Source organism: Saccopteryx bilineata, chromosome 2 (assembly GCF_036850765.1).
Source record: "Saccopteryx bilineata isolate mSacBil1 chromosome 2, mSacBil1_pri_phased_curated, whole genome shotgun sequence".
Classification (NCBI taxonomy): Eukaryota; Metazoa; Chordata; class Mammalia; order Chiroptera; family Emballonuridae; genus Saccopteryx; species Saccopteryx bilineata.
The window spans coordinates 170120165-170147875 of record NC_089491.1 but is presented as its reverse complement, the minus strand read 5'-3'; the positions used below and the strand labels follow the sequence as shown (position 1 = coordinate 170147875).

The window sequence follows — 27711 nt, the reverse complement described above, 5'->3', positions numbered from 1 at the left end:
TACTAGTATTTTTTTTTAATTTATTTATTTATTCATTTTAGAGAGGAGAGGGAGAGACAGAGAGAGAGAGAGAGGAGAGAAGGAGCTGGAAGCATCAACTCCCATATGTGCCTTGACCGGGCAAGCCCAGGGTTTCGAACCGGCAACCTCAGCATTTCCAGGTCGATGCTTTATCTACTGCGCCACCACAGGTCAAGCAGTACTAGTATTTTTTAAAGATCTATTTGATTGGTTTTTAGAGAGAAAAAGAAACATCAATTTGTTGTTCCATTTATTCATGCATTCATTGATTGACATAAAAAATTTTTTCAGTCTCTTAAAAAATTATTTTTTGATTTTTTTTTTTTAGAGAGAGAGGCAGAGGGAGAAAGAGACAGAAACATCAATCTGTTCCTATATGTGCCCTGACTGGGGATCAAACCCAATGATAAGATTCAAATAATTTAACAACTGGTTCTCTGCTCTAATGACCATTTTAAGTATTAAAAAAAAAAAGATATACCAAAAGGTTGTTTATTATTTCATGCATTTAATACTTAAATAAGAACAATGAAAGAGGTACACAAGACTAGATTATAAGAGTTTTAAAATATTAATAAAAATAATAATATCTGACAAAAAAACAATAAAACGATTAAAGATATTTTCATATTGCTTCTTTATTGGCGTTCTCACTTGCAATTTCCTTTGCTTTTATCTCAGCATCATTGGCCAGGTGATTTATCTTTAACCATCTCTTCACTGTAGGAGTAGGATCCCATTCCTTTACTTATGGATGGAATGAACATTACTATACGGGCACTTAGAATAACTTAGAATACGCAGTTGAGCAGATGCATGTTAGAAAAGAGTAAGGAATGTAAATTTGTGATTTCTACATTGGGTGGTTCCCCAGGCCCACCTTAGAGAAAACCCTGATCACAAGTGCCATTTTAACAACTGAGTCGCTGAATTCAACAAATAATTAGTTATTGGTTCTGCCAAACTGGTGTGAACCAACTGAATCCCACTACTGATAAAACCCACAATGTTTTGTATCAGGATGATGCTCTAACCCAGGGGTAGTCAATCTTTTTTTACCTACTGCTCACTTTTGTATCTCTGCTAGTAGTAAAATTTTCTAACTGCCCACTGGTTCCACAGTAATGGTGATTTATAAAGTAGGCAAGTAACTTTACTTTATAAAATTTATAAAGCAGAGTTATAGCAAGTTAAAGCATATAATACTAATTACTTACCAAGTACTTTATGTCGAATTTTCGCTAAGTTTGGCAGAATAAATCTTTATAAAACAACTTACTATAGTTAAATCTATCTTTTTATTTATACTTTGGTTGCTCCGCTACTGCCCACCATGAAAGCCGGAGCGCCCACTAGTGGGCGGTAGGGACCAGGTTGACTACCACTGCTCTAGACAAAGGGATCAGGAGACCTTTGTATGTGAACTTGTGTTCTGTAAAGGGTATATAAGATGTGAGAAATCTAATTTTGGGGAGCATGTGTCTTTGGAGCCACAAGCCCTGCATGCTTGGCTGGCTTTTAATAAATTCTCTTTTCCTCTTATAAAGTTATGAGTGTCTGTCCTCCGTTGGGTCGCTTTCCTGCAACAACTTTAGGTCATTGAGTCTGTAAAGTCACCATGCAGGCTTTTCCTGAGTTTGTCCGGTCCAGTATGTGACCTTCTTTTCATTCAGTCATAATTTAAGAGTAAGAAACATAAAGGGGCCTGACCAGGTGGTGGCGCAGTGGATACAGTGTCAGACGGGGATGCAGAAGACCCAGCTTGGAAATCCTGAGGTCACCGGCTTGAGTGTGGGCTAACTAGCTTGAGCTGGAGTCACTGGCTTGAGTGTGAGATCATAAACATGACCCCATGGTCACTGGCTTGTGCCCAAAGGTTGCTAGCTTGAAGCCCAAGGTCGCTGGCTTGAGCAAGGGGTCACTGGCTCAGCTGGAGCCCACCAGTCAAGGCACATATGAGAAAGCAATCAATGAACAACTGAGGTGCTGCAACGAAGAATTGATGCTTCTCATCTCTCTCCCTTCATGTCTGTCTATTCCTATCTGTCCCTCTCTGTCTCTGTCACAAAAATAAAAAAGAAAGATAAAGGGATACTGGGTAACTGCAGGGAGCTTTATTTTATTATTATTTTTTTAAGATCTTTTTTTTTTTTTATTTTATTTATTCATTTTAGAGAGGAGAGAGAAAGGGAGAGAGAGAGACAGAGAGGGACAGAGAGAAGAGAGGGACAGAGAGAGAAGGTGGGGAGGAGCTGGAAGCATCAACTCCCATATGTGCCTTGACCAGGCAAGCCCAGGGTTTCGAACTGGCGACCTCAGCATTTCCAGGTCGACGCTTTATCCACTGCGCCACCACAGGTCAGGCCAGGGAGCTTTATTAAGTAAAACCTTCCTTCCTTTATTTATTCAGTCAGAGTAGCACCTAACAGAGATGGCCCCTTGTCAGTTTTATCCAGTATTTATATCCCTGATGGTCTTCACTCTGTTTCTCTATATATTGAAGAACGGATACCAGCAAACAAACCTTGGGATCTAGCTGGGGAGAAGGTGGGGAAGCGTTGGTGACAGTAGAAATAACTACAGTTAGCATTAATTGAATACTTCTAAAGGTCCAGGACAACACAGTAATTAAGAGTTCTATCTGCTTTTCCTCATTAAATCTAAACAACCTTTATAAATAGATACAACTGTTTTACAAAAAAACCAAGATGGGTTTCTCAGAATAAGGGCCTTGAATACTAGGTTGAGGTGGGTGAGTAATAAAATGAAAGGCTTATTGACACTTGACATGGTATTAGTTCAGTTATCCCATGGGACTTTGATTTGAGCAGATGAAGCGCCAGTCTCAATGTGATGTAAGAAATAATAGGCAAAAACCTGAGCCCTCTCTTCCACTGTCATCAAATGGATGACTTTGGACAAGTCACACATTTACAGTTCCATGAAATGTAGACTGATGTCTGCCTAGCACACATCATTTTTATGTTAAGTGCAACATTCTCTAAGAGTTGTAAGAAAGGCTTGCAAATGAAGTGGTTTATATATGCACATGTTAATGTTTCGCTGTTATTACCCCTCTACTAGGATTGTTATGCAAGTGATCAGGATAAGGCCAACGCTCTAGGACAAAGGTAAGCATACAATAGAGAACAGGCCCGAACGGCCCTAGGGTGTATATCAATACAGAGTAAGTTCACCGAGTTTTACCAGCAACTGTATTTGAAAATTAAAAATGAAAAAAATCAGTCGGTAGTCTTGGCTCAGAGTGAGAAGCAAAATTTTTCTTCATTAAGATTCAACGGTTCTTGCCTGACCTGTGGTGGCGCAGTGGATAAAGCGTCAACCTAGAAACACTGAGGTTGCCGGTTCAAAACCCTGGGCTTGCCTGGTCAAGGCACATATGGGAGTTGATGCTTCCTGCTCCTCCCCCTTCTCTCTCTCAATCTCTCTCTCTCTCTATCTATCTCCCCCCTCCTCTCTAAAATGAATAAATAAATAAAAATTTAAAAAAAAGATTCAACGGTTCTTGACGTCTTAAAACTTGAGACTCTGGAGAAAATAATTAGGTTCTGTGGGCGAGATCCAGAATGCCCATTGTAGGGCTTCACTGCCGCCGGCTGGGCACCAGGGGGCGCCCGGCGGATCCGTCCAGAGGTAGGCCGCGTTTCAGGCAACCACTCGCGGTGCACCGGGTCGCTTCTGGCCAGGATGCGGGAGCTGGTGCTGGAGATGCCAGGGATCCAGGCCAGCAGTGAAAGCAGTACCTAGTGCCCTCTCCACGTCCCCTTTCACCGCTCCCTCCTCCTCCTTTCCCGCGCCAACCTGAACTTGGAAGGCGCCTGGGAAAGTGTTGAGCGCCTGTAGTGGGGACAGTGTGCACAGCTAGGTCTCCAGAGGAGCAGAAGAACTGCAGCCACCCCGACGGCTCAGTGAGACTCGTGTGTAAGGGGAGGCAGCTGTTCTCCCAGGCGGCCGTGGGGGGCAGCAGAGGGGATGGCAACAGGTGCGGGAGCCCCTCCCGGGGTGAAAGTAGAAAGGCGGGTTTCGGGTCTGTTCCCAGGCTGGAAACCACCCCCGCCCCCCAACCAAATCCCCGGGAGAGGCCGGGCCGGCGCCGGGTCTGGAGGAGGAAACGGTAGGAGACAGTGCAATTTCACGCGGCCTTGGGGCTCGGGTTCCTCGGCAGGGTAGATGAGTTATGGGGTTCGGAGGGGTTTCCGGGGGAAATCGAGGTGTCCTGAGCGTGAGAACTCCCTCCTCAAAAACAGAAGCATTCACATTCAGAGAAAAATCAATCCCCCAAGTGACCCAACCGGCTAGGGGAGTTGAGTGATTTGGTTAATGGGCGCGGCCAACTTTCAGGGGGCCGGGCTTTAGCGCGCTCTCCCCACCCCCATTACCTTACCCCCCGAGCAGGCATTTGGGGGCGTTTGGAATCTTGACCTCTCCTTACTCCAGCTCCTGAAGAAAAATTCGGGGGAAACTCTCCTCGACCCGTACCCGTTTGGCCCAGCTGCGGGGTGCCGGGCGTGGGGCGCTGGCGGTAGGCGGCGGCTCTCGCAGCCCTCCAGCCTCGCGCCCGCGGGGGCGCGGCCGTGACTCACCCCCTCCCCCTGGGCTCCCCCGCCCTCCTTCCTTCCCTCCCTCAGACACACACCCACCCCCCCACCCCCACCCCCTGCGTCCCGCCCCGGACTCTGGCTCCGGCTTCGGTTGCACTTTGCAACTCCTCTGCCAGTTAGCCGGGGGATTCAGGTGGCTCCGTTTCGATGTCTTAGTCCGGGGGCCCCACTGGGCCGGATTCGGCTGGGCTCCGCTCACGGTCCACTTGGAGTCATGAGGGCGAAAGGGGCTCTGCAGGTGCTGGGCTTCCTTCTCAGCCTGGCCCGGGGCTCCGAGGTGGGCAACTCGCAGTCAGGTAAGCGGCGCGAGAGCACCGGACGGATCGGAATCTGGGGCCAGAACCGAGTGCGCGGAGTCCTGGGGTAGCGCCTGGAGATCGAGCAGCGCGAGGCTTGGGTGCTGACCCCGGGTCTGCTGGGACCACCGTCAGGCTCGGGTTCTCAGCGTGGTCCCTGTGGGGACGGCATTCCTGGACCACCCACTCCCACACCACCTCCTCCCAGTGCGTCGTGGACTCGCTGATTTGCGTCTCGGGATAAGGTTGATGCCAAACCAGTTTACACTTCTGGGGGGCCCTGCAGAGAGGGGAGCTGCTATCTCCATTCTGTAAACGTAAGATGATTAGAGGTGGAGATCTTGGGAAAAGGTGGAAACGCAGTTTGCTCCCAACCTGCCCCCTAGGTTTTTATCAACCTCCAATTTTGTTGTTTTGCGGACAGGGCGGAGCTATGGAAGGGCTGGAGGGTGTTGTTGTTCTCCAGTATTCGGAAAACTAGAGCAGCACCTCCTCTTCCGTGAGGAAGCCTGCCCTATGGAGGGCTGAGATTAACCAGTGAGTCAAGTCCAGGTGATATCAGGGGAAAGACCATGCAGAGGATCACCGTCCTCTTTTCCTTAAAATTATAAAGCTGGCTGGTTCACCAGCCTCTCTCTGTCAAGACCCAGATCAAATCAACCAACATTTATTGAGCATCTACTAGGTACAAGGCCCTGAGCTAGAAGCTGTAGGGTCAAGGATTTCCAGACTGTTTATCACTCTTCTTTCCCAAACCTGAGGGCTAACAGGGTGTCAGTCCCCTGCCTTCTGAGCCTATGTCCTGGGTAGTCTTTTCTAAACTCAGCTTCTCCCTCACCCTCATTCTGTTTATTGTCTGTCTCTGGGAGTCTAGAGGAGTCAGATTGCTCTTCTGTTTCTCCCACTCCCATGCCAACTGAGCCCACCCCTTTGGGGTAACCCTAAAACCAAGGCCACCTGAGGGGTGCTGGTGTTGCTTGCATTGGAGGAATCCTGTTGATTTCCCCTCCCCCCAGACCTCAGCTTGGGGTTTGGCACATCCAGGGCCCCTTCCCCAGAGTGAGAGTGGGAGAAACACCTGTGCTTCTCCCACAGTTGCTGGCCTAAATTTAGACCCTGGGTCTTGAGATGTGAACACTCCCAGCTGGTGGAGGGCGGGGGGCCTGGGGACTAGAGTAGGAGGGACAGAGTAGAGTGACTACCACTGTTCTTTCCAGACCCCTGGAATCTTCAACCAGCAACCCAGGAGTCTCAGATCCTGGCCACCTTCCCTGACGGAGCTAGGGGGCAGGCATGGTTGGATCTTTTTACCCTTTATCTGGATCCTGCAGCCTCTGGGCATCCGGCCTGTCTCAGTCCTTCTATAGCCCCTTTGTCCTGGTTGTGATGGGGGTGGGGGATATTGGAGAGGAGGCCTTTGGTTGAGGAAGGGCTGGAGGTTCTTGCTGTAACCCACCCCAGTGCCCACTACCAGAGGAAGCCCTGTGACAGTACCCATCCCTATGCCCCTGGTCCCTGAGTAGTGAAGGGATTTTTAAAATTCCCCTCCCCCAAAGTCTCTGGTTCCTCCTCAAAGGTGTTCATACTCTCTTCTCGCCCAGGCCCTTTGCTCCCTGTTTATGTAGAATGGACTTTATCCTCTGGGTGGCAGGGTACTGGGACCTCTAACACTGTAGACTTCCAAGCATAGACACAAAGTCTGCACAATGGGCAGGTGGGATGGATAGGGCCACTTGAAATACTACCTAATAAAGAGACCCAAGGAAAGAACCAATATAGATTTCAGGTCCAGCAGAGGAGCTATATACATGTTCTTCTGTATGTGTATTGCACAGGTGAGTGCACACACGCACACACACCCTACTTCCCTGTGCAGAAATCTTGGCTCCTCCCTTATCTGGAGAGAAGGGTTGGTGCCTTGACTTGGAAGAGGGGGGTGTCCTGCCAGGAAGGGGGTTGGGGTGGGGCTATTCTAGAAATGACTAACCTTCCTAGTCTCTTTTCAGCCCAAGGACCCTAGACTTCCCAGGTTCCTCTGGGAGCTGCTGGCCTGTTTGCCCCTCTTTATCTACCTGCTTCCCTTTGTGGGGAGTGATAGGGAGTAGGTGCCCCCAAAGGTGAAGTGGTCTGAGTAAAGGTAGCTCTAGGAGGAGGGGTTGGGGCCTCACTAACTTCTCTCCCTCCATTCCTACTCCTTCCTCCCACTAAAGCTGCTACTGCCTCAGGGAACGGTGGCGGGAACAGGTGGCACCCCCACCCCCACCCCCACCCTTGTCTTGCTGAGCCAGAAGAAAGAGATAGGGATAGGGCTTCAGGATCAAGATTTCCTGTAGTTTCTATGTACTACATATTTACAAAGTAAAGTGATCTTCTAAGACCAACAGGCCTCATGGACCTTGAGTCTCTAGGCTCTACCTAATGTCAGTAAGGATCGCCATGTTGACTTTTTATTAATGAATCTTCTAACAATGAAACAGGACGGCAGGCTTTGAATGGGGGGAGTCTGCTGCTGTTTCTCTCCAGGACTTTGCATTTGCTGAAGAACACTTTTGGCTGCAAAGTGTGATGCTGAGAGGGCTGGAGTGTGTTGGGAGTGAGAAGGGAAGCCAGAGTTTAGGAAGGGGGCAGGGGTAGGTGACCAGCTCTTTATCTAGCAACTTTAAAGACAAAGCTCTCATTGACCCCACCACCACCACCAGAGCTCCCCTCTCTAGTGAGATCACTTGTCTGAGCCCAGTGGAGGGGGTTGCTGCTGAGAACAGGGTGTCTGGGGACAGGGTGGGGCAGCCCCCTCCTCCCATATAGAATCGCCTCATTGTAGGCTGGACTGTGGCCCCAGGCACTGCCCCCATCCCACCCTCAGTGGACACAATAGGGGCTGTGTGCTAGTCCCAAAGAGATATTTATTCCAGGACCTAGAAAGAGGCAGCATGGTGTAGAGAAGTCAGTGCCCTGGTGGAGGGGGAGGGAAGAGGAGGGTAACCAAGTTGTGTCCTTTCCTAACTTCTTTCCAAGGAGGGGGGAAAACTCTACACCCCCCTTGATTAACCCTCTAGGATCTGAACAAGGCAGAGAGGTGGTCTGGTGGAAAAAAGAAACCTTTTAATCTTCCTTTCCAGGGAAGGAGATAGATGGTTAGGGGATTCTGAGAAAAGAAAGTTCAGGCTCTTAGACCAACATAGGCCTTCATGTCTGTCTCTAGGGCTGAGGGTTCTACGCCTTCTGATCCTGTTGAATATCACTGGAAAGGGCAACCAAGGGGGTGGTCTTGGGGAATGGGGCTAAAAACTTGTGTCCAGCCTTCTGCCACCCTTACCTCCATTTGAACAGTGTGTCCCGGGACTCTGAATGGTCTGAGTGTGACTGGCGATGCTGAAAACCAGTACCAGACACTGTACAAGCTCTACGAGAAGTGTGAAGTGGTGATGGGGAACCTCGAGATTGTGCTCACAGGACATAACGCTGACCTCTCCTTCCTGCAGGTAAGAGTGCCTGGCCTCCTTCCACCTGCTCCGCCTTGCCCTCTCCAGAGGACTCCTTCCCTTCCTCAGGGCTACCCTCTGCTGGAGCTTGCCTTCCTAAGACTTGAAAGTTCTTAAGATGCAAATTTGTGTGTTTATGGGGACAATGACAGGAATCTGGGACCTATGTTTTAGCCTCTGTTACCAGGGCTACACAGGGCTTGGCCTTGAGAAGGGGCCAAGGATGGGGAAAGGTGATGTTCTTCACCTGAGACTAACGTAGAGAGAAACATGAGGACCGAGAGGCACCTGGGGGAACGGGTAAGGGACTAAGCAAGGGTTCTCCTGAAATGAGGAATTCTGAGAAAAGGTTAGGAGACTATAATTCCTAGATAATTTCTGCTGCCTGTTTTCACTGGCAGAAGTGTGACACAGCTACTCACTACTCCAAAATAGGAATCGGAGGAGTTAGGGATTCCTTAATGCCTTATGGAGGAAGAGGGGATTGAGATTTTTTGCTGTCTCTTCTCTGTCACTGACACCATCTGCTCTATCACAGTGGATTCGAGAAGTGACCGGCTATGTCCTCGTGGCTATGAATGAGTTCTCTACACTGCCACTGCCCAATCTACGCGTGGTGCGAGGGACCCAGGTCTATGATGGGAAGTTTGCCATCTTTGTCATGTTGAACTATAACACCAACTCCAGCCATGCTCTGCGCCAGCTCCGCTTGACTCAGCTCACTGGTCAGTTCCTGATCATTCTTTTTTTTTAGATTTTTTCTTCTTTTTTTTTCTTACAGGGACAGAGAGAGAGTCAGAGAGAGGGATAGACAGGGACAGACAGACAGGAACGGAGAGAGATGAGAAGCATCAATCATCAGTTTTTCATTGCGACACCTTAGTTGTTTATTGATTGCTTTCTCATATGTGCCTTGACCATGGGCCTTCAGCAGACCGAGTAACCCCCTGCTCCAGCCAGTGACCTTGGGTCCAAGCTGGTGAGCTTTTGCTCTAATCAGATGAGCCTGTGCTCAAACCAGATGAGCCTGCGCTCAAACCAGATGAGCTTGCGCTCAAGCTGGAGACCTCGGGGTCTCGAACCTGGGTCCTCTGCATCCCAGTCTGATGGTCTATCCACTGCAACACCACCTGGTCAGGCCATTCTTTTTTTTTTTTTTAAGATTTTTTTTAATTCACTTTTTTAAGGAGGAGAGAGAGAGGGATAGAGAGAGGCAGAGAGAGAGAAGGGGGAGGAGCTGGAAGCATCAACTCCCATATGTGCCTTGACCGGGCAAGCCCAGGGTTTCGAACCGGCGACTTCAGCATTTCCAGGTCGACGCTTTATCCACTGCACCACCACAGGTCAGGCTTTTAAAAAGATTTTTATTGATTTTTTAGAGAGAGGAAAGAGAGAGAAGGAGAGCAGAGGAAAGCATTGACTCATAGTTGCTTCTTGTATGTGCTTTGACTGAGCAAGCTCAGGGTTTAGAACCAGTAACCTCAGTGTTCCAGGTTGACGCGTTATCCACTGTGCCACCATGGGTCAAGCCTGATGATTATTTTTAATCTTGCCTCTCAGCCAACTTGCTGGAAGGTGACTCCCTGAGGATGATCCAAGACTGCTCACTCCTAAGTGCCCCTTTTAAGTTGCCCACCACTTTGACCGATTTAATATACAGGTCCACTTGTTCTTAAAATATAGGGGGCTCAGTAGGGAGCTGGTGGCCTCTACCCGAAGGGGAGGGACCTTATATGTCCTGGTGAGGCAGGATTTGGAGCTGGATCTGTTAACCACACCCCTCTAACTTCAAAGTACAGTGTACCTGCCTGACCTGTGGTGGCGCAGTGGATAAAGTGTTGACCTGGAAATGCTGAGGTCGCCGGTTCAAAACCCTGGGCTTGCTTGGTCAAGGCACATATGGGAGTTGATGCTTCCAGCTCCTCCCCCCTTCTCTCTCTCTCTGTCTCTCTTTCCTTTCTCTCCCTCTCTCTGTCCTCTCTAAAAATGAATAAAAAAATTTTTAAAAAAATTACAGTGTACCCACGAATTAAAATTCTACCCTCCCCACCCTGTCTCAGTTCTCCACAAACTGAAGGAGTATAGGGGTTAAATATCACTTGGCCACCTTCTCCTTCTCTCTTTCCCAGTCAATTGGAAAACACAGGTATGTTAAGGCAGGGGAAGGGAGGGTGAGTCAGGAATCTTCTTTTCTTTTTCTTTCCCTCCCCCACTGGCTAAACCGGATCTGGACAGGTGTCTGAGGAGGCAGGAGTTTCTTTCAGCCTGGCTCCTCCTTTATCTTACACGGCAAGCCTTCTCTGCACTTTGGATACAATTGGACATATATGTCTGCCCCATTTCCCCTGCTCCTGAGTTTCATGGGGTCAGCGGGGCTTTTGAACTGGTGGAGATTTAGGGGAAAGAACGCTTGCTATAGACCTAACTGTATCACTTTTCTTCCCCACCTCAGAGATTTTGTCAGGGGGAGTTTATATTGAGAAGAACGATAAACTTTGTCACATGGACACAATTGACTGGAAGGACATCGTGAGGGACCCACGAGCTGAGATAGTGGTGAAGGACAATGGCAGAAGCTGTGAGTGGCCATGATCAAAACTGTTCCCCTTCCCCCACCAAACCAGAGTGACTCTTTTCCTATCACTGTTATCCCTAATCCGAACCCTCCGCTACCCTGATCAAACACCGCAGGCCCTAGATCCAAGGAGCCTGCCAGTAGGGAGCAAGTCAGTCCCCTAGGATCCAAGCAGCAGAAGCCGTATTTCAAGGAAGGTACCAGACACTCTGTATACTAAGTGGGGAAGCCAGATACTTGGACTCCACATCTGTTTTGCTTTGTACTACAAGCTCCCTTTGCCTTAGAACCTACCTATCCCTGACTGTAATCTGCTGCTGCCAGTCCACTCACGTGCATATAATTCTACCAGGAGGAACCAAGTTCCTGGGTTGGGCCTGGGGCTGAGCTGGCTAGGGACCCTCCCCTTTATCAGACCTGTAGGTGGTGTGGGGGTGTGGCTCCACCCCTTGTTGACAGCTTCCCGTGAGCCCTGCCCATGGGCAAGGAGGGGCACTTTCCTGGCTCTTAGCTTCCTGGGACTCGGGTGCCTTTGTGCTGACATCACACCCTGTTGACTCCAGCAGGCATTTCTTTCTCTTGATGGTCTCTTGTGTTTCTTTCCTTCCCAATTAGGTTCCCCCTGTCACGAGGTCTGCAATGGGCACTGCTGGGGTCCTGGACCAGAAGACTGCCAGACATGTAGGTTTACTTCCCTTTACAAACTTCAAATTCATACACATTCCTATCCTTGCACACCTCGGCCCGTTTCCCTGCTGGGTGTAGGGATGAGCCTGGAGGGCAGGAGGTGAGCAGTGGCCCCAGAATATAGTCTTAATCCTGACAGCTGTGCTTTCTCTCTTTCTATAGTGACCAAGACCATCTGTGCCCCTCAGTGTAATGGTCATTGCTTTGGGCCCAACCCGAACCAGTGCTGCCATGATGAGTGTGCAGGTGGCTGTTTGGGCCCTCAGGACACCGACTGCTTTGTATGTACTGTCAGCACCATCTGCCTGGGTTCTGAAGTGGGGATGTGGGCTTTGCGGGGGAAGTAGGGGTACATAATGCAAATGAGTTTTATAAATCTGCTATGTTCTTAGGCCTGCCGACTGTTCAATGACAGTGGAGCCTGTGTACGCAAGTGTCCACAGCCTCTTGTGTACAACAAGCTAACTTTCCAGCTGGAGCCCAACCCTCACACCAAGTATCAGTATGGAGGAGTTTGTGTAGCCAGTTGTCCCCGTAAGTATCTGCAAGGAAGAAATAATGATAATGGAGCCAGAATTTTAGACAAAATTTTAGGAGGCAAAAGGGTTCAAGTTGGGTGGTAAGGAGGGGCCTTAGAGGGCAAATGGTTGTGATCATCAGACGAGATCGGGCGCGTTCAGGGTGGTATGGCCGTAGACGGTTGTGATCATCAACCACCCCCAGTGAAGGACCCTCACGTCCTATCCCCTTATGTAGTTCCCTGTGACTTCCAGCAACTGCTCCTAGTTTTGCTCCCTGAAACAACAAAGAACAGAGGGCCTTCCTAAACCATAGGATGGCACCTAAGGGACCTTAGGTGGTGGGTTGGGGCAAATCCAGTGCAGGGCAGGAGGGACCAAGGGTCAGTTGGTAGTTGGCAGTGTTCCTCCCTTATCTCTAAGGGTACCCTCATTTTTCCTAGATAACTTTGTGGTGGATCAGACATCTTGTGTCAGGGCCTGTCCTTCTGACAAGATGGAAGTAGATAAAAATGGACTCAAGATATGTGAACCTTGTGGGGGTCTGTGCCCCAAAGGTAAGTAGGAACGATAAGGAGTTGGTGAAGGGACATCGTTTATCCGGAGGCTACTCAACCCCTTACCCCAACACCAACTGAGCTGCTTTTTTTGTTTGCAGCCTGTGAGGGGACAGGTTCTGGGAGCCGCTTCCAGACTGTAGACTCTAGCAACATTGATGGATTTGTGAACTGCACCAAGATCCTGGGCAACCTGGACTTTCTCATCACTGGTCTCAATGGGTTAGAGATTCTGCTTTCCCTGCCTGATCCTCCACCCTATCCATCTCGTCACAGTTCATTGCATTGGCTCAACCCTTCATATGTGAAGCTGATTAGGAATCTAAGTCATAAGATCTTAGAAATCACAAAGGACCTGACAATGCTTATTAACTCACCGTCCCACCCAGGGCTTGAGTCTCATTCAGACATATCCCTAAGCAGTACGATATCATGTAGCTGAGAGGCAAAGGACAGGAATGTTGTAATCCTCCTTAAAGTTTTCTACAAGTTCGTCCTTAAATTTAGATAAAATCTGCTGGCTGTTTCCCCTAATTCTGTACCTTAGAGTGGAGCCACAAAGAGCAAGGACTTTCTTTTTTTTTTTTTTTTTTTTTTTGTATTTTTCTGAAGCTGGAAACAGGGAGAGACAGTCAGACAGACTCCCGCATGTGCCCGACCGGGATCCACCCGGCACGCCCACCAGGGGACGGCGGCGCCCACCAGGGGGCGATGAAGAGCAAAGACTATCTAATCCACAGGGCAGCACTTGAAAAGAGTGTGTGGAACATTAGAGCCGCCTATTTTCTTTCTTTTTTAAATTTATTTTTATTTTTATTTATTGGTTTTAGCAAGAGAGAAAGAGAGAGAGAGAGAGAGAGGAACATCAATTAATTCCTGTATGTTCCTTGACTGAGGATTGAACCAGCAATGTTTGTACTTAGGGATGATGCTTTGACCAACTGAGCTACCAGGCCAGGGCCACCTGTTTTCTTATTTTCTTCTGACAGAATTTTAGACTTCCACTAGGTTGCAAAAATGATTAAGATCTCCTATACACTATTAAGATCCCCCAAATGTTAACATTATACTACATGCTTTATTCTTTTTCTTTCTTTTTACTCACACCCACACCCACAATAAATGCTCTTGTTTTTCTGAACCACATGAGGGTTAAACATCTAGATATGATTCTCCCCCCTTACCTGTTACATTTCAGTGTGTTTTCTTAAAAACAAGAGCAGTTTCTTATACATAACCACAAAATAATGATTTGAATAAGGAAATTAGCATTGATACAAAATGCTATCTAATCTACAGACTTTATTCAGATTCCATTCATCTTACTAAGTATGTCCTGAATCACACATTATATATTCAGTTGTTATATTTCTTTAGTCTCCTTTAATCTATAACAGTTTAAAACATTGATATTATTGATGAGTACAGGTCAGGTAACTGGTAGAATATCCCTTAGTTTGGCTTTGTGTAATGGTTCCTTATACTTAGAGTCAAGTTATGCTTTTTTTTTACTTTTTTATTTTATTTTATTTTTTTTACAGAGACAGAGAGAGGGATAGATAGGGACAGATAGGAACGGAGAGAGATGAGAAGCATCAATCATCAGTTTTTCATTAGGACACCTTAGTTGTTCATTGATTGCTTTTTCATATGTGCCTTGACCGCGGGCCTTCAGCAGACCGAGTAATCCCTTGCTCGAGCCAGCGACCTTGGGTCCAAGCTGTTGAGCTTTGCTCAAACCAGATGAGCCCATGCTCAAGCTGGCAACCTTGGGGTCTCAAACCTGGGTCCTCCACATCACAGTCCGACACTCTATCCACTGCGTCACCGCCCAGTCAGGCGTTTTTTACTTTTTCAATTACAAAGTATTCTCCCTGATATTTCTGGTACCGATTTAGCACCATACATTGTTATAATATAATACTATGGCCTATATTCCCTACACTTTGCATTCCTGGTCAAGTTATATATTTTTTATACAAATATTACAAGTGTATTCTCAGTACATCATATCAAGTAGTCACATGATGCTGATTTGTCCTATCACTGGTGATATCATCTCTGGTCACTTGGTTAAGGTGGTATCTGCCAGGTTTTTCTACTGCAAAGTTACTATTTTTCCCTTTGCAGTTAATTAATAAGTATCTTGTGGGGAGATTTTGCTGGAATTAATTTTTATAATGTGAATTGCTGGGTGATTATTATTTAATTCCATTATTCCTTCTGCATTTATTTGTTAAGTTAGGAAGAGTTTTCCTGTCCTGGTCGGGTAGCTCAGTTGGTTAGAGCATGGTCCCAATATGCCAAAGTTGCAGGTTCAATCCCTGGTCATGGCACATACAAGAAACAACCAATGAATACATAAATAAGCAGAATAACAAACTGATGTTTCTCTCTCAAAGCAATAAATTAAAAAAAATTTTTTTAAATAAAAAAATCATTAAGTCTAGGCCCTGGCCCGTTGGCTCAGTGGTAGAGCGTCGGCCCAGTGTGTGGAAGTCCCAGGTTTGATTCCCGGTCAGGGCACACAGGAAAAGCGCCCATTTGCTTTTCCATCCTTCCCCCTCTCCTCTCTCTCTCTCTCTCTCTCTCTCTCTCTCTCTCTCTCTTCCCCTCCTGCAGCCAAGGCTCCACTGGAGCAAAAGTTGGCCTGGGTGCTGAGGACAGCTCCATGGCCTCTGCCTCAAGTGCTAGAATGGCTTCAGTTGCAATGGAGCAACGGCCCAGATAAGCAGAGCATGGCCCCTAGTGGGCATACCGGGTGGATCCTGATCGGGTGCATGCGGGAGTCTGTCTCTCTGCCTCACCGCTTCTAACTTCAGGAAAAAAAAAAAAATCAATATCTAATTTGTTTGTTTGTTTGTTTGTTTTTGCATTTTTCTGAAGCTGGAAACAGAGAGACAGTCAGACAGACTCCTGCATGCGCCCGACCGGGATCCACCCGCACGCCCACCATGGGGCGACGCTCTGCCCATCCTGGGCGTCGCCATGTTGCGACCAGAGCCACTCTAGCGCCTGAGGCAGAGGCCACAGAGCCATCCCTAGCGCCCGGGCCATCTTTGCCCCAGTGGAGCCTTGGCTGCGGGAGGGGAAGAGAGAGACAGAGAGGAAGGCGCGGCGGAGGGGTGGAGAAGCAAATGGGCGCTTCTCCTGTGTGCCCTGGCCGGGAATCGAACCCGGGTCCTCCGCACGCTAGGCCGACGCTCTACCGCTGAGCCAACCGGCCAGGGCCTTAATTTTTTTTTTTTTAATTAAAAAAAAAAAAACTAAACCTGGCCTATGGTGGCGCAGTAGATAAAATGTTGGCCTGGAACACTGAGGTCATGGGTTTGAAACCCTGGGCTTGCCTGGTCAGGGCACATATGGGAGTTGATACTTCCTGCCCCTTTCTGTCTCTCTCTCTTTGTCTCTCTCCTCTAAAATGAATAAATTAAAAATAAACAGAACAAAACTCTTCCCTTTCTATTTATCTATCTGATCTTTGTTATTTGTTTTATTTAGTGATTTATAATCTTTTACAATCATTATTTTTGTGTTCAGTTGTCCCCGATCTGGCCTTTGGGGACCACCACTTCAAGCTGGCTCCTGTGTTCTTTGAGCTTGGACTCTTCCTTATTTGAGCACTTGCTTACTTTTTCCTACAAGATGCTGTAGGCTATCATTGTATTTCTCTTGCCCCAGCCATTTCTCTAAGGAGCTCTGTTTCCTTTTAGTGGAGAATGGCTTTTAGAAACTAAGTTCTGGGGGAGGTAGGGGAGGTGGAGAAGGGTACAGTTGGAATAAATGGTGAAGAAGGAATGCTGGCTTGGTGAAGTGAATACACAGTACAGTGTTCAGAGATGCATTGTAGAATTATGTTAGCCAGTGTCACCCCAGTAAATTCAATTTAAAAAAGAAAAAGAAACGAAAATCTGAGGCTGAGCACTCATTACTATTGGGCTATAACTCTACCTTATTGACTGGTTTTTACCGTTCTCCAGAGACCCCTGGCACAAGATCCCTGCCCTGGATCCTGAGAAGCTCAATGTCTTCCAAACAGTACGGGAGATCACTGGTGAGTGGGAGAAGAAGCTGCCTTTTCTGAGAAGAGTAAATCAACCACTGTCATAAATGCAGTGTAACCATTTAAGAAAATGTCTCAAGGAACAGAGGAAGGACCCTTGCTGGATAGCTTAGTTGGTTAGAGGATCATCCTGATGCATATACGTTGTTGGTTTGATCCCTGAGCAGGGCACGTAAAGAAAGAGATCGAAGTTTCTGTCTGTTTCTTTTCCTTCCTCTCTCTAAAAAAATCAATTAGAAAACAAAATAGCCCTTGGCCAGTTCGCTCAGTGGTAGACTGTCGACCCAGTGTGTGCAAGTCCTGGGTTCAATTCCCAGTCAGGGCACACAGAAGCAACCATCTGCTTCTCCATCACCAGTCCTCTCTCTTCCCTCCCACAGCCATGGCTTGATCGATTAGAGTGAGTTGGCCCCCGGCGCTGAGGATAGCTCCGTGGAGCCTCCACCTCAGGAACTAAAAATAGCCCGTTGCGAGCATCAGCCGCTGGGGCCACTGAGGCCGCTGGGTGGATCCCAGTCAGGGTGCATGTGAGAATCTGTCTATCTCCCTTCCTCTCACTTAAAATTAAACAAACAAAAAGACCAGGAAGGACCAGGAGAACCTGAAAGACAGTAAGGGAAGAAGGCTCCCTGTTCATATACCTCTTTCCAACCCCTTAGGTTACTTGAACATTCAGTCCTGGCCTCCCCACATGCAAAACTTCAGTGTCTTTTCCAACCTGACAACCATTGGGGGCAGAAGCCTTTACAAGTGAGTAGGGGTGTGGAGGTGATAGTATCTCCAGGTAATGAATCCTGTTTCTTAGACATTCTTGAGTGAAATACAAGGAAGACATTTTCTTATATAGTAGACCCAAATGGTCTGAGACTGATGAGGAAAAGGCGAAAGGAGGAGGAGTCTCTTTCAGTGTGTCTGATGACCCTAGAGCAAATTGTCGAATGAAAATGAGTCCACTGCATGGTAAATTTCCCTTTTGTCATTTTCCCTCTTATCCTGTATCTTTGTTTTCAGCCGGGGCTTCTCACTGTTGATCATGAAGAACTTGAATATAACTTCTCTGGGTTTCCAATCCTTGAAAGAAATTAGTGCTGGGCGTATCTACATAAGCGCCAATCGGCAGCTCTGCTACCACCATTCTCTTAACTGGACCAGGCTGCTCCGAGGACCTTTGGAAGAGAGACTAGACATCAAGCATAATCGGCCCCGCAGAGACTGTGGTGAGGGAAAGGGCCCACTTGGTGGGGGAAGAGGAAGTCAAGGAGAGGGGTATAAGGAATGTTCTGCCCTGGACTGGGAATAGGGATGAGGGATGGAGCCAGGGAGAGAAGGATATTAGCCTGGAAGTGGTAATGAGGAGGTGTTCAGGAGAGGGCTTGTTGGGAAACCTCAGATTCCTCCTGACCTACCCCTTCCTTTCCAGTGGCAGAGGGCAAAGTGTGTGACCCGCTGTGCTCTGGGGGATGCTGGGGTCCAGGCCCTGGTCAGTGTCTATCCTGTCAGAACTACAGCCGGGGAGGTGTCTGTGTGACCCATTGCAACTTTCTAAATGGGTACGGTGAGGAGAGACAGAGTCAAGAAGGGGTGGGGGGATGGGCCTGAGATGGAGCTGTTCAGGAGGCACCTGAAAGCCCTTGGACAACTTTATGCATATGTTTTGGTGGGAATGAGTGAGAGGCCTTGTGGTTGGGGATCAGGGTATAAAGGTCAGGACTTAGAAGTGACTGCCCCCCATCATTACCCCCTTTGCTCATTTCAGGGAGCCTCGTGAGTTTGCCCATGAAGCTGAATGCTTCTCCTGCCACCCAGAATGCCAACCCATGGAGGGCACTGCCACATGCAATGGCTCGGTACAGTAGCAGCACCAGAATCTTTTAAGGGAGAGAGAGCGGACAACACTAGAGACAATGCTGGCCTCAGGGCCAGCAACACAGGGAGGCTAAATAATGCTAGGGTTTGTGGATGGAGATCCTGAATGGCTGGGTTGGTCCTTGCTGGGAGGTATGGAATTGACCTTGGGACCCCACTTTTTCTGACCTTTTCTGCACAGGGCTCTGATGCTTGTGCCCAGTGTTCACATTTTCGAGATGGGCCCCACTGTGTGAGTAGCTGCCCCTATGGAGTCCTCGGTGCCAAAGGCCCCATCTACAAGTTCCCAGATGCTCAGAATGAATGTCGGCCCTGCCATGAGAACTGCACCCAGGGGTCAGTGATGGGATGTTAAGAAGAGGGGGTCAGGGGGAGGGGGAGGAGCACAGAACTAAGGGGAGAGAAGAGGGTGAAGGGAGCAGAAAGAACTGTGATTTAAGAATCACTCTAAGTTATGGATTGGAGAAAGGGATACTCAATAACAGCACAAAATTACACCACAATTTGGGGAACCTGGAATAACATCTTAACTTGGGCGTTTTGTTCCGTAGAGGGACTCAGAGAGGGTGGGCAAGCTAGAGATGGAGGCCATATCTAGGGATACGCTTGGGCTTCAGGATGGGACACTATGGTAGGGTCTAAAATGATGTACCTGTTAGAATTGAGCCTCCCATGGGATTCTCCAGCTCCCACTTAAAGGAGGTGACTTTCTTCTCCAGGTGTAAGGGACCAGATCTACAAGATTGTTTAGGCCAAACACAGCCACTGATCAGGTATGATGGGCTTAGAGACTTAAGAAGTTGGGGATATTTAGGAAAGAAGCTAGGGAGAGGGCAGTTGTCTGCTGGGAACAGTTGAGTCTACTCATTCTGGCCTTCTATATACAATACACTGTCACTGGACTCAGGACAGAAGAATCCAGATTTCTGGCCTTTCTTTTTTAAAATTAACTTGCTGCAGCCTCAGGAGGTCCAGATTTAGGTTAACCCTTTTAGTACTTAAGGACATAGTATATGTGGATGCTAACTGCTTTCCCTGGATCTGCACCATACCTTTTAGTACAGGTATAGATGACATTTGTAAGGGAAGTGTGGATCCAGGGTAATACCAGCTTTCTCTCTTCCACAGCAAAACGCATCTGGCAGTGGCTTTGGCCGTGGTAGCAGGATTGGTAGTGATTTTCGTGATCCTGGGAAGCACTATTCTCTACTGGCGTGGACGGCGGATTCAGAATAAGAGGGCTATGAGGCGCTACTTGGAACGGGGTGAGGTGAGTGTCTAGCTTACTCTAGAAAGGTACCCTACACTATTACTTTTCTTATTTTTAGAGAGAAAGAAATATCTGTTTGTTTCTTCTTTTTACATTTATTGGACTGGATTGAACCTGCAACCTTGGTATATGGGGATGACACTCTAACCAACTGAGCAATCTGGCAAGGACTGCCATCAGTCTTAAGAGCTTCCTCCTTCCCCAGAGATTTGATCTCTCTCTTTTTTTTTTTTTCAAGGAGAAGATAGTATGATCCACTAGAAAGAACTCTGGCCAAAGAGATGGGAGGCACCCATTTTCCTCCTGATTTTGCCATTAATTTGCCACTTGACTTTGAAGAAGTTACTTTCCTTCTGGGCCTCAGTTTATGAATGTGTGCAAAGGAAACTATAACATTCATCCTTATAGGATGGCTGTAAGGGTGAAAGGAAACGATGCATGGGAAAGCGCTTTGAGAAGTCTAGAGAATTTTATAAAAGTACTCAAGGTGATAGTATTACCAAGTCTCTCTATTATTTCCCCATCAAAGAGAAAACCCAGCCCTCTTAATTCCTAATCTCATGATCACAACTTCCTCAGTTCCTGGGGTCTGTTATTCCCCAATATGCCTACAGTGCTTTCTAAAACTAAAGACAATTCCTTTTTCTGCTCCCACCACTGGAGCTCTGATGCTGTTGGTAACCACATAAGAGGAGGGAGTTAGAGTGGGTGATGGGAGTGGGCTTTACTGAGTACTTCCTTCCTATCTGCTCCTCAGAGCATAGAACCTCTGGATCCCAGTGAGAAGGCTAACAAAGTCTTGGCCAGAATCTTCAAGGAGACAGAGCTGAGAAAGCTTAAAGTACTTGGCTCAGGCATCTTCGGAACTGTGCACAAAGTGAGTGACCCACGGAAAGTGAAAATCTGGGGAGAGGGGAAAGGACTAGACTGGGGAGAATGACCTTAGGCTGACTCCTGCTTTAAACTTTCCAGGGAGTGTGGATTCCTGACGGTGAATCAATAAAGATCCCAGTGTGCATTAAAGTCATTGAGGATAAGAGTGGACGGCAAAGTTTTCAAGCTGTGACAGATGTAAGTGAAGGAAGGGTTTTCTGTATGCCACTAGGAAAGTGGTCAGTGTTCCATACAGTTGTGTGGAAGCACGATCCTGTGTTAACAGATACTCTGTGCCATGTTGATATACTGGAATGTTAGGGGGTCCTGGTCTGGTTATATGTGAACCTGTTTGTTCCTTGGATAACCCCTCTTGTGTCTCTTAGCATATGCTGGCCATTGGCAGCTTAGAGCATGCTCACATCGTACGGCTGCTAGGACTGTGCCCAGGGTCATCTCTGCAGCTTGTCACTCAATACTTGCCTCTGGGTTCCCTGCTGGATCATGTGAGACAACACCGGGGGGCACTGGGGCCACAGCTGCTGCTCAATTGGGGAGTACAAATTGCCAAGGTGAGAGGAGACTGGAGGAGTTCTCTGATGGGACTGCCTGGCTGGGGGCCAGCAGGGAGGTTGAAGTTCGGAGTGGTGCCTTTAGGATTTGGGATGATTCTGGTTCTCAAGGATCGATTCCCCCAACCATGAGATGACTTCCTTCTCCTATAGGGTATGTACTACCTTGAGGAGCATAGTATGGTGCACAGGAACCTAGCTGCCCGAAATGTGCTACTCAAGTCACCCAGTCAGGTTCAGGTGGCAGATTTTGGAGTGGCTGACCTGCTGCCCCCTGATGATAAACAGCTACTACACAGTGAGGCCAAGGTAGGTGACACAAAGGGCTGGTAAGGAAGTAGGTTGGAGTGAAGCATGGCTGTAGGGAGTAGTCAGCAGTCTCTTTCCAAGGCAAGCAGATGCAGCACTCTTTTTTTTTTTAATTTTATTTATTTATTTTTTACAGAGACAGAGAGTGAGTCAGAGACAGAGATAGACAGGGAAAGACAGACAGGAACGGAGAGAGATGAGAAGCATCAATCATTAGTTTTTCATTGCGCGTTGCAACACCTTAATTGTTCATTGATTGCTTTCTCACATGTGCCTTGACCGCGGGCCTTCAGCAGACCGAGTAACCCCTTGCTGGAGCCAGCGACCTTGGGTCCAAGCTGGTGAGCCTTGCTCAAACCAGATGAGCCCGCACTCAAGCTGGCGACCTCGGGGTCTCGAACCTGGGTCCTTCTGCATCCCAGTCCGATGCTCTATCCACTCACCACCGCCTGGTCAGGTAGATGCAGCATTCTGAGTTCAAGGACCACGAAGATGCCAGAAATATAAGTACAGTGGGATTTAAAGGTGGTTTTTTTTGGGTTTTTTTTTTACAGAGAGAGAGAGAGAGAGAGTCAGAGAGAGGGATAAACAGACAGGAACGGAGAGATGAGAAGCATCAGTCATTAGTTTTTCCTTGTGACACCTTAGTTGTTCATTGATTGCTTTCTCATATGTGCCTTGCCTGTGGGGCTATAGCAGACTGAGTAACCCCTTGGTCAAGCCAGCGACCTTGGGTCCAAGCTGGTGAGCTTTGCTCAAACCAGATGAGCCTGCGCTCAAGCTGGTGACCTCGGGGTCTTGAACCTGGGTCCTTCGCATCCCAGTCCAACGCTCTATCCACTGCGATACCGCATGGTCAGGCGACAACGTGGGATTTAGAAATGCTAAGAAAATTTGTGGAAGCAACTGAGACACCTTTGTCTTTAATCCTCCCAGACTCCAATTAAGTGGATGGCTCTCGAGAGTATCCACTTTGGGAAATACACGCACCAGAGTGACGTCTGGAGTTACGGTCAGTTCATCTAAATACCTACCCTTCATAACATCACTGCCCAAATACCACAGTTGCCTTTTGAGACCCCTTAGAATCTTTAAGTCCTCAGAGCCTTCATCAGATTAAGTTCTCTCTTCCCTTCTTCATGCCTATTTATACTATTTTGTCAATTAGTCTTGTCTTCCTGTGCCAGGTGTGACAGTTTGGGAGTTGATGACCTTTGGGGCAGAGCCCTATGCAGGGCTACGATTGGCTGAAGTACCAGATCTGCTGGAGAAAGGGGAACGGTTGGCACAGCCCCAGATCTGTACCATTGATGTCTACATGGTTATGGTCAAGTGTGAGTTACCTGATGATGCCAGCCATTTGCTAATCTGACTTCCTCCCTTCTATACTGTACTCTACTCAACTCTACTCTTATGGCTCTACTTCCTACAAATCTTATCTCCAGGTTGGATGATTGATGAGAACATTCGCCCGACCTTTAAAGAACTAGCCAATGAGTTCACCAGGATGGCCCGAGACCCACCACGGTATCTGGTCATAAAGGTAAGGAGTAGCAGGTGTCGAGACTTAGAACAAAGGGGATTTGGCTAGAACCAGGATCTACCTTAACAATCACCTGTCCCTACAGAGAGAGAGTGGCCCTGGAATTCCCCCTGGGGCAGAGCCCCCTGCTCTGACAAACAAGGAACTGGAGGAAGTAGAGCTGGAGCCAGAACTAGACCTAGATCTGGACTTGGAGGCAGAGGAGGATAACCTGGCAACAACACTGGGCTCTGCCCTCAGCTTGCCAGCTGGAACACTTAATCGGCCACGTGGGGTAAGGCACTTTTCAGTTACTCAAGACTTTATGCACCTTGAGCATTCTGTACATCTGTGACCTCATGAACCGTACAGAAACCCAGATTAACTACTCAAACAACCCACACTGAGATGTCTCTCTTTGTCTAAAACTCTTTCTTTGGTACACTGTCCCTCCTGCGAGCACGTCCACACCTTTCTTCCCTCTCAGGTGTGCATCTCATAAACTCTAAGGGTCTTCATGAGACTTGTAACCAGGGGAGCCCTGGGCAGCAGCAGCTCATCTGGGGTAACCCCCTGGACCTGTCCCCAAAGCCCCCTTTTCTCTGACTTTTCAGTGAGTTAACAGCAGCCCCATCTTGGCTCACTTCTGTCATTGTCACTTTTATTTCTTTTTTTTTTTTTTTTTTTTTTTGTATTTTTCTGAAGCTGGAAACGGGGAGGCAGTCAGACAGACTCCCGCATGCGCCAGACCGGGATCCACCCGGCACGCCCACCAGGGGCGATGCTCTGCCCATCTGGGGCGTCGCTCTGTCGAGAACAGAGCCACTCTAGCGCCTGGGGCAGAGGCTAAGGAGCCATCCCCAGGGCCCGGGTGGAGCATCCGCTGCGGGAGGGGAAGAGAGAGACAGAGAGGAAGGAGAGGGGGAGGGGTGGAAAAGCAGATGGGCGCTTCTCCTGTGTGCCCTGGCCAGGAATCGAACCCGGGACTTCCGCACGCCAGGCCGACACTCTACCACTGAGCCAACTGGCCAGGGCCTGTGACTTTTATTTCTTAGTGAGCGAAAGCAGCCCTGTCTAGGCCTTTTTCTTTCCTGTAACATTTTTAAAGAGCCAAAACAGCACTGCCTCATCTCTCTCCTGTTGTTTCTTCTATCCTAAGCCCATCCCAGTTTCACTGTCCCCAGCTTTAATAAATGTACTCTCAAAAACAAAAAACATTGGCTCAGCGGTAAAGCGTCGGCCTGGCATGCGGGGGACCCGGGTTCAATTCCTGGCCAGGGCACATAGGAGAAGCGCCCATTTGCTTCTCCACCCCCCCTCCTTCCTTTCTGTCTCTCTCTTCCCCTCCCGCGGCCAAGGCTCCATTGGAGCAAAGATGGCCTGGGCGCTGGGGATGGCTCCTTGGCCTCTGCCCCAGGCGCTAGAGTGGCTCTGGTCGCGGCAGAGCGACGCCCCGGAGGGGAAGAGCATCGCCCCCTGGTGGGCGTGCCGGGTGGATCCCGGTCAGGCACATGCGGGAGTCTGTCTGACTGTCTCTCCCCATTTCCAGCTTCAGAAAAATACAAAAAAAAAAAAACACAAAAAAAAACCCCACAAAAAACAAAACAAAAAAATCCCTGTTTCTTTTTTCATCCTAGAGCCAGAGCCTTTTAAGTCCATCATCTGGATATATGCCTATGAACCAGAGTAATCTTGGGGAAGCTTGCCAGGTAAGGTCTGCCTCTTTATTTATTTATTTATTTTTTAAGATAGGATTTTTTTTTTAATATATATATATTTTAAATGTTATTCAGCCTGACCTGTGGTGGTGCAGAGGATAAAGCGTCGACTGGGAACACTGAGGTGGCCAGTTCAAAACCCTGGGCTTGCCTGGACCTCCCCTTTCTCTCCTCCCCTTTCTCTCTCTCTCGCTCTCTCTTCCTCTTTCCCTCTCTCTCTCTGAAAAATTAATAAAGTCCTTGAAAAAAACCCCACCAACTTTTAAAGAAAAAAAATGTTATTCAGTTGCTTTTTTAGAAATAGAGAAGAGAGACGGAGAGAGAGAGAGAGAAGGGGGAGGAGCAGAAAGCATCAACTCCCATATGTGCCTTGAACAGGCAAGCCCAGGGTTTTGAACTGGTGACCTCAGTGTTCTCAGGTCAATGCTTTATCCACTGCGCCACCACAAGTCAGGCCAAGGTCTGCCTCTTTAAGAGGCTGCTGAGATACAGGATGTTTTAGGATTGATAAGGGTAGTGTGATTGACTTTAGAAAGCTTTGAGCTTTAATTAGTGTCCTAATAAAAAGAAGGCATTGGACAACCCAGTCTACTTCCTTCATGTCTATGAAAATCACTATATATTATTTTCTTCTTTAGGAGTCTGTAGTTTGTTGGAGTAGTGAACGGTGCCCCCGTCCAGCCTCTCTGCACCCAATGCCACGGGGACGCCTGGTATCAGAGTCATCAGAGGGCCCCGTGACAGGTTCAGAGGCTGAGCTCCAGGAGAAGGTGTCAATGTATAGAAGCCAGAGCCGGAGCCCACAGCCACGTGAAGACAGTGCCTACCATTCCCAGCGCCACAGCCTGCTTACTCCTGTTACCCCACTGTCCCCGCCAGGATTGGAGGAAGAGGATGTCAATGGTTATGTCATGCCAGATGTACACCTCAAAGGTGCCTGACTCCCCCCGGCCCCACTGCCTGATTCTTCCCACTCCCACTGCCTAGTACCATGATGGTCTCCATATAGTAAGACTCTTTTCTCAACCCCAGGGACTCCATCCTCGCGTGAAGGCACTCTTTCTTCTGTGGGTCTCAGTTCTGTCCTGGGTACTGAAGAAGATGAAGATGAGGAGTATGAATACATGAACCGGAGGAGAAGGCACAGTCCACCTCGTCCCCCTAGGCCAAGTTCCCTCGAGGAGCTGGGTTATGAGTACATGGATGTGGGATCAGACCTCAGTGCTTCCCTGGGCAGCACACAGAGTTGCCCACTCCATCCTGTGCCCATTATGCCCACTGTTAGCACAACTCCAGACGAGGACTATGAATATATGAATAGGCGATGTGGTGGAGGAGGTCCTGGGGGGGATTATGCAGCCATGGGGGCCTGCTCAGCAGCTGAGCAAGGTTATGAAGAGATGAAAGCCTTCCAGGGGCCTAGACACCATGCTCCCCATGTCCATTATACCTGCCTCAAAACTCTACGGAGTTTAGAAGCCACTGACTCTGCCTTTGATAACCCAGATTACTGGCATAGCAGACTTTTCCCTAAGGCTAATGTACAGAGAACATAACCCCTGCTCCCTGAAGTACTCAGGAAGCATTTATTTGATGGCAGCTAATGCCTCTAGTGGGTACCCCTCTTCTCCCTAGTCCCTCTCCCTCACAGACCTCAGACCCATTTCTCCCAGTCCCGAACAATTCCATTCAACCTTTGGAGGCTTTTAAACACTGACACAGAGTTCTGGTGGTATGTAGCCAGCTGTGCACTTTCTTCTCTTTCCCAGTCCCTGGAAAGGTTTTCTCTGTTTTGTGTGCTCTCCCAATCCCATTCCTCCACTTTCTCAGGGGAACTCCCTGGAGATATGAAGGATTATTCCCTTATCATAACTCATATCCATATGATTATTCCCATATCCTGTTCGTTTCTCTCAGACTCGAAGTTGTTGAGACGGCTTGAAAGTGTGCCTTTGCTTCCCATCATACTCCTAAGGCAGAGAAAAAGGGCAAAACCTGGCAGGGGAGAGTAAAATTTTGGCTATGACTAACTCCCTGGAAAGAATGGCAAGCTTAAAATCTTGTGAAGAAAGAGTTTAGTAGACATTAACGATTATTCCTGAGCATTTACTTTTGTGCCAGGTATCGTGCTAAATTTGACCTACATTATCTCACTTAATCCTTATACCAATTTGTGAGCTATGTCTTATCCCATTTTACAAATAAGGAACTGAGCCTTTGGAGAAGTAAATTATAAGTGGCAGGTAGAAGATTCAAGATCTTCCAATGCATGTGCTCTTACTGTAAGGTCTGAAAGAATTGATACAAGTCTGAACCCTCGTAAGGGGCATAGTCTTCTTGTTTTTACACTGAGTTAAGTCTAACCCCAACAACCACAGCCTCCTCCACCCAGGCTTCTCATCTCAGGAAGGAGGTAGTCAGAAGGAAGAATACTGGGACATCTTTGTGTAAACCATAACCTACATGTGCTGTAAATGATCTCCACTTCTTACCCAAGGAACATTTCACAAGGGTCCTAAGAGCCACCTTTGGGAGCTGTTCTCACCCAGTAGTGGAAAACTGATTGGGATAGAAAGAGAATCCGTCTTCAGACCTCTGGTCCTCTGAATGGGAAACTGGAGGTATACGTTCTATCACTGAAAATTTTTTTATTAAAAATTTTTTTTTTATTTTTTGTCTCAATAAAAATGCCAAAGTTTTTCAGCCTTTTGTCTATCAGATAAAAACCTTTAGTGAGGTTGACCACCCCATAGCTCCTCA

General features: G+C 47.9%; 1 protein-coding gene across 1 annotated transcript; it reads left to right on the top strand.

Moving 5' to 3' along the window:
• Positions 1–4710: 4710 nt before the first annotated feature.
• Positions 4711–27654, top strand: ERBB3 (erb-b2 receptor tyrosine kinase 3). The gene is made up of 28 exons (XM_066258450.1): positions 4711–4939; positions 8270–8421; positions 8960–9146; positions 10874–10999; positions 11612–11677; positions 11846–11964; positions 12076–12217; positions 12645–12758; positions 12860–12980; positions 16739–16812; positions 17481–17571; positions 17833–18038; positions 18242–18371; positions 18578–18668; positions 18869–19023; positions 19407–19460; positions 19816–19957; positions 20715–20834; positions 20930–21028; positions 21217–21402; positions 21556–21711; positions 22648–22723; positions 22899–23045; positions 23157–23254; positions 23340–23528; positions 24871–24942; positions 25590–25884; positions 25984–27654. The coding sequence occupies exons 1-28, from the start codon at positions 4858–4860 to the stop codon at positions 26505–26507; spliced, it is 4014 nt and encodes a 1337-aa protein (XP_066114547.1). The 5' UTR covers positions 4711–4857; the 3' UTR covers positions 26508–27654.
• Positions 27655–27711: the final 57 nt, after the last annotated feature.

Bases quoted from the DNA above. Each gene is read 5' to 3' on its own strand.
- ERBB3 (XM_066258450.1), top strand. From the start codon at position 4,858: ATGAGGGCGAAAGGGGCTCTGCAGGTGCTGGGCTTCCTTCTCAGCCTG. The intron at 12,218-12,644 runs GTAAGTATCTGC...CATTTTTCCTAG, and splicing joins TTGTGTAGCCAGTTGTCCCC to ATAACTTTGTGGTGGATCAG. The intron at 21,029-21,216 runs GTAAGTGAAGGA...TGTGTCTCTTAG, and splicing joins GTTTTCAAGCTGTGACAGAT to CATATGCTGGCCATTGGCAG.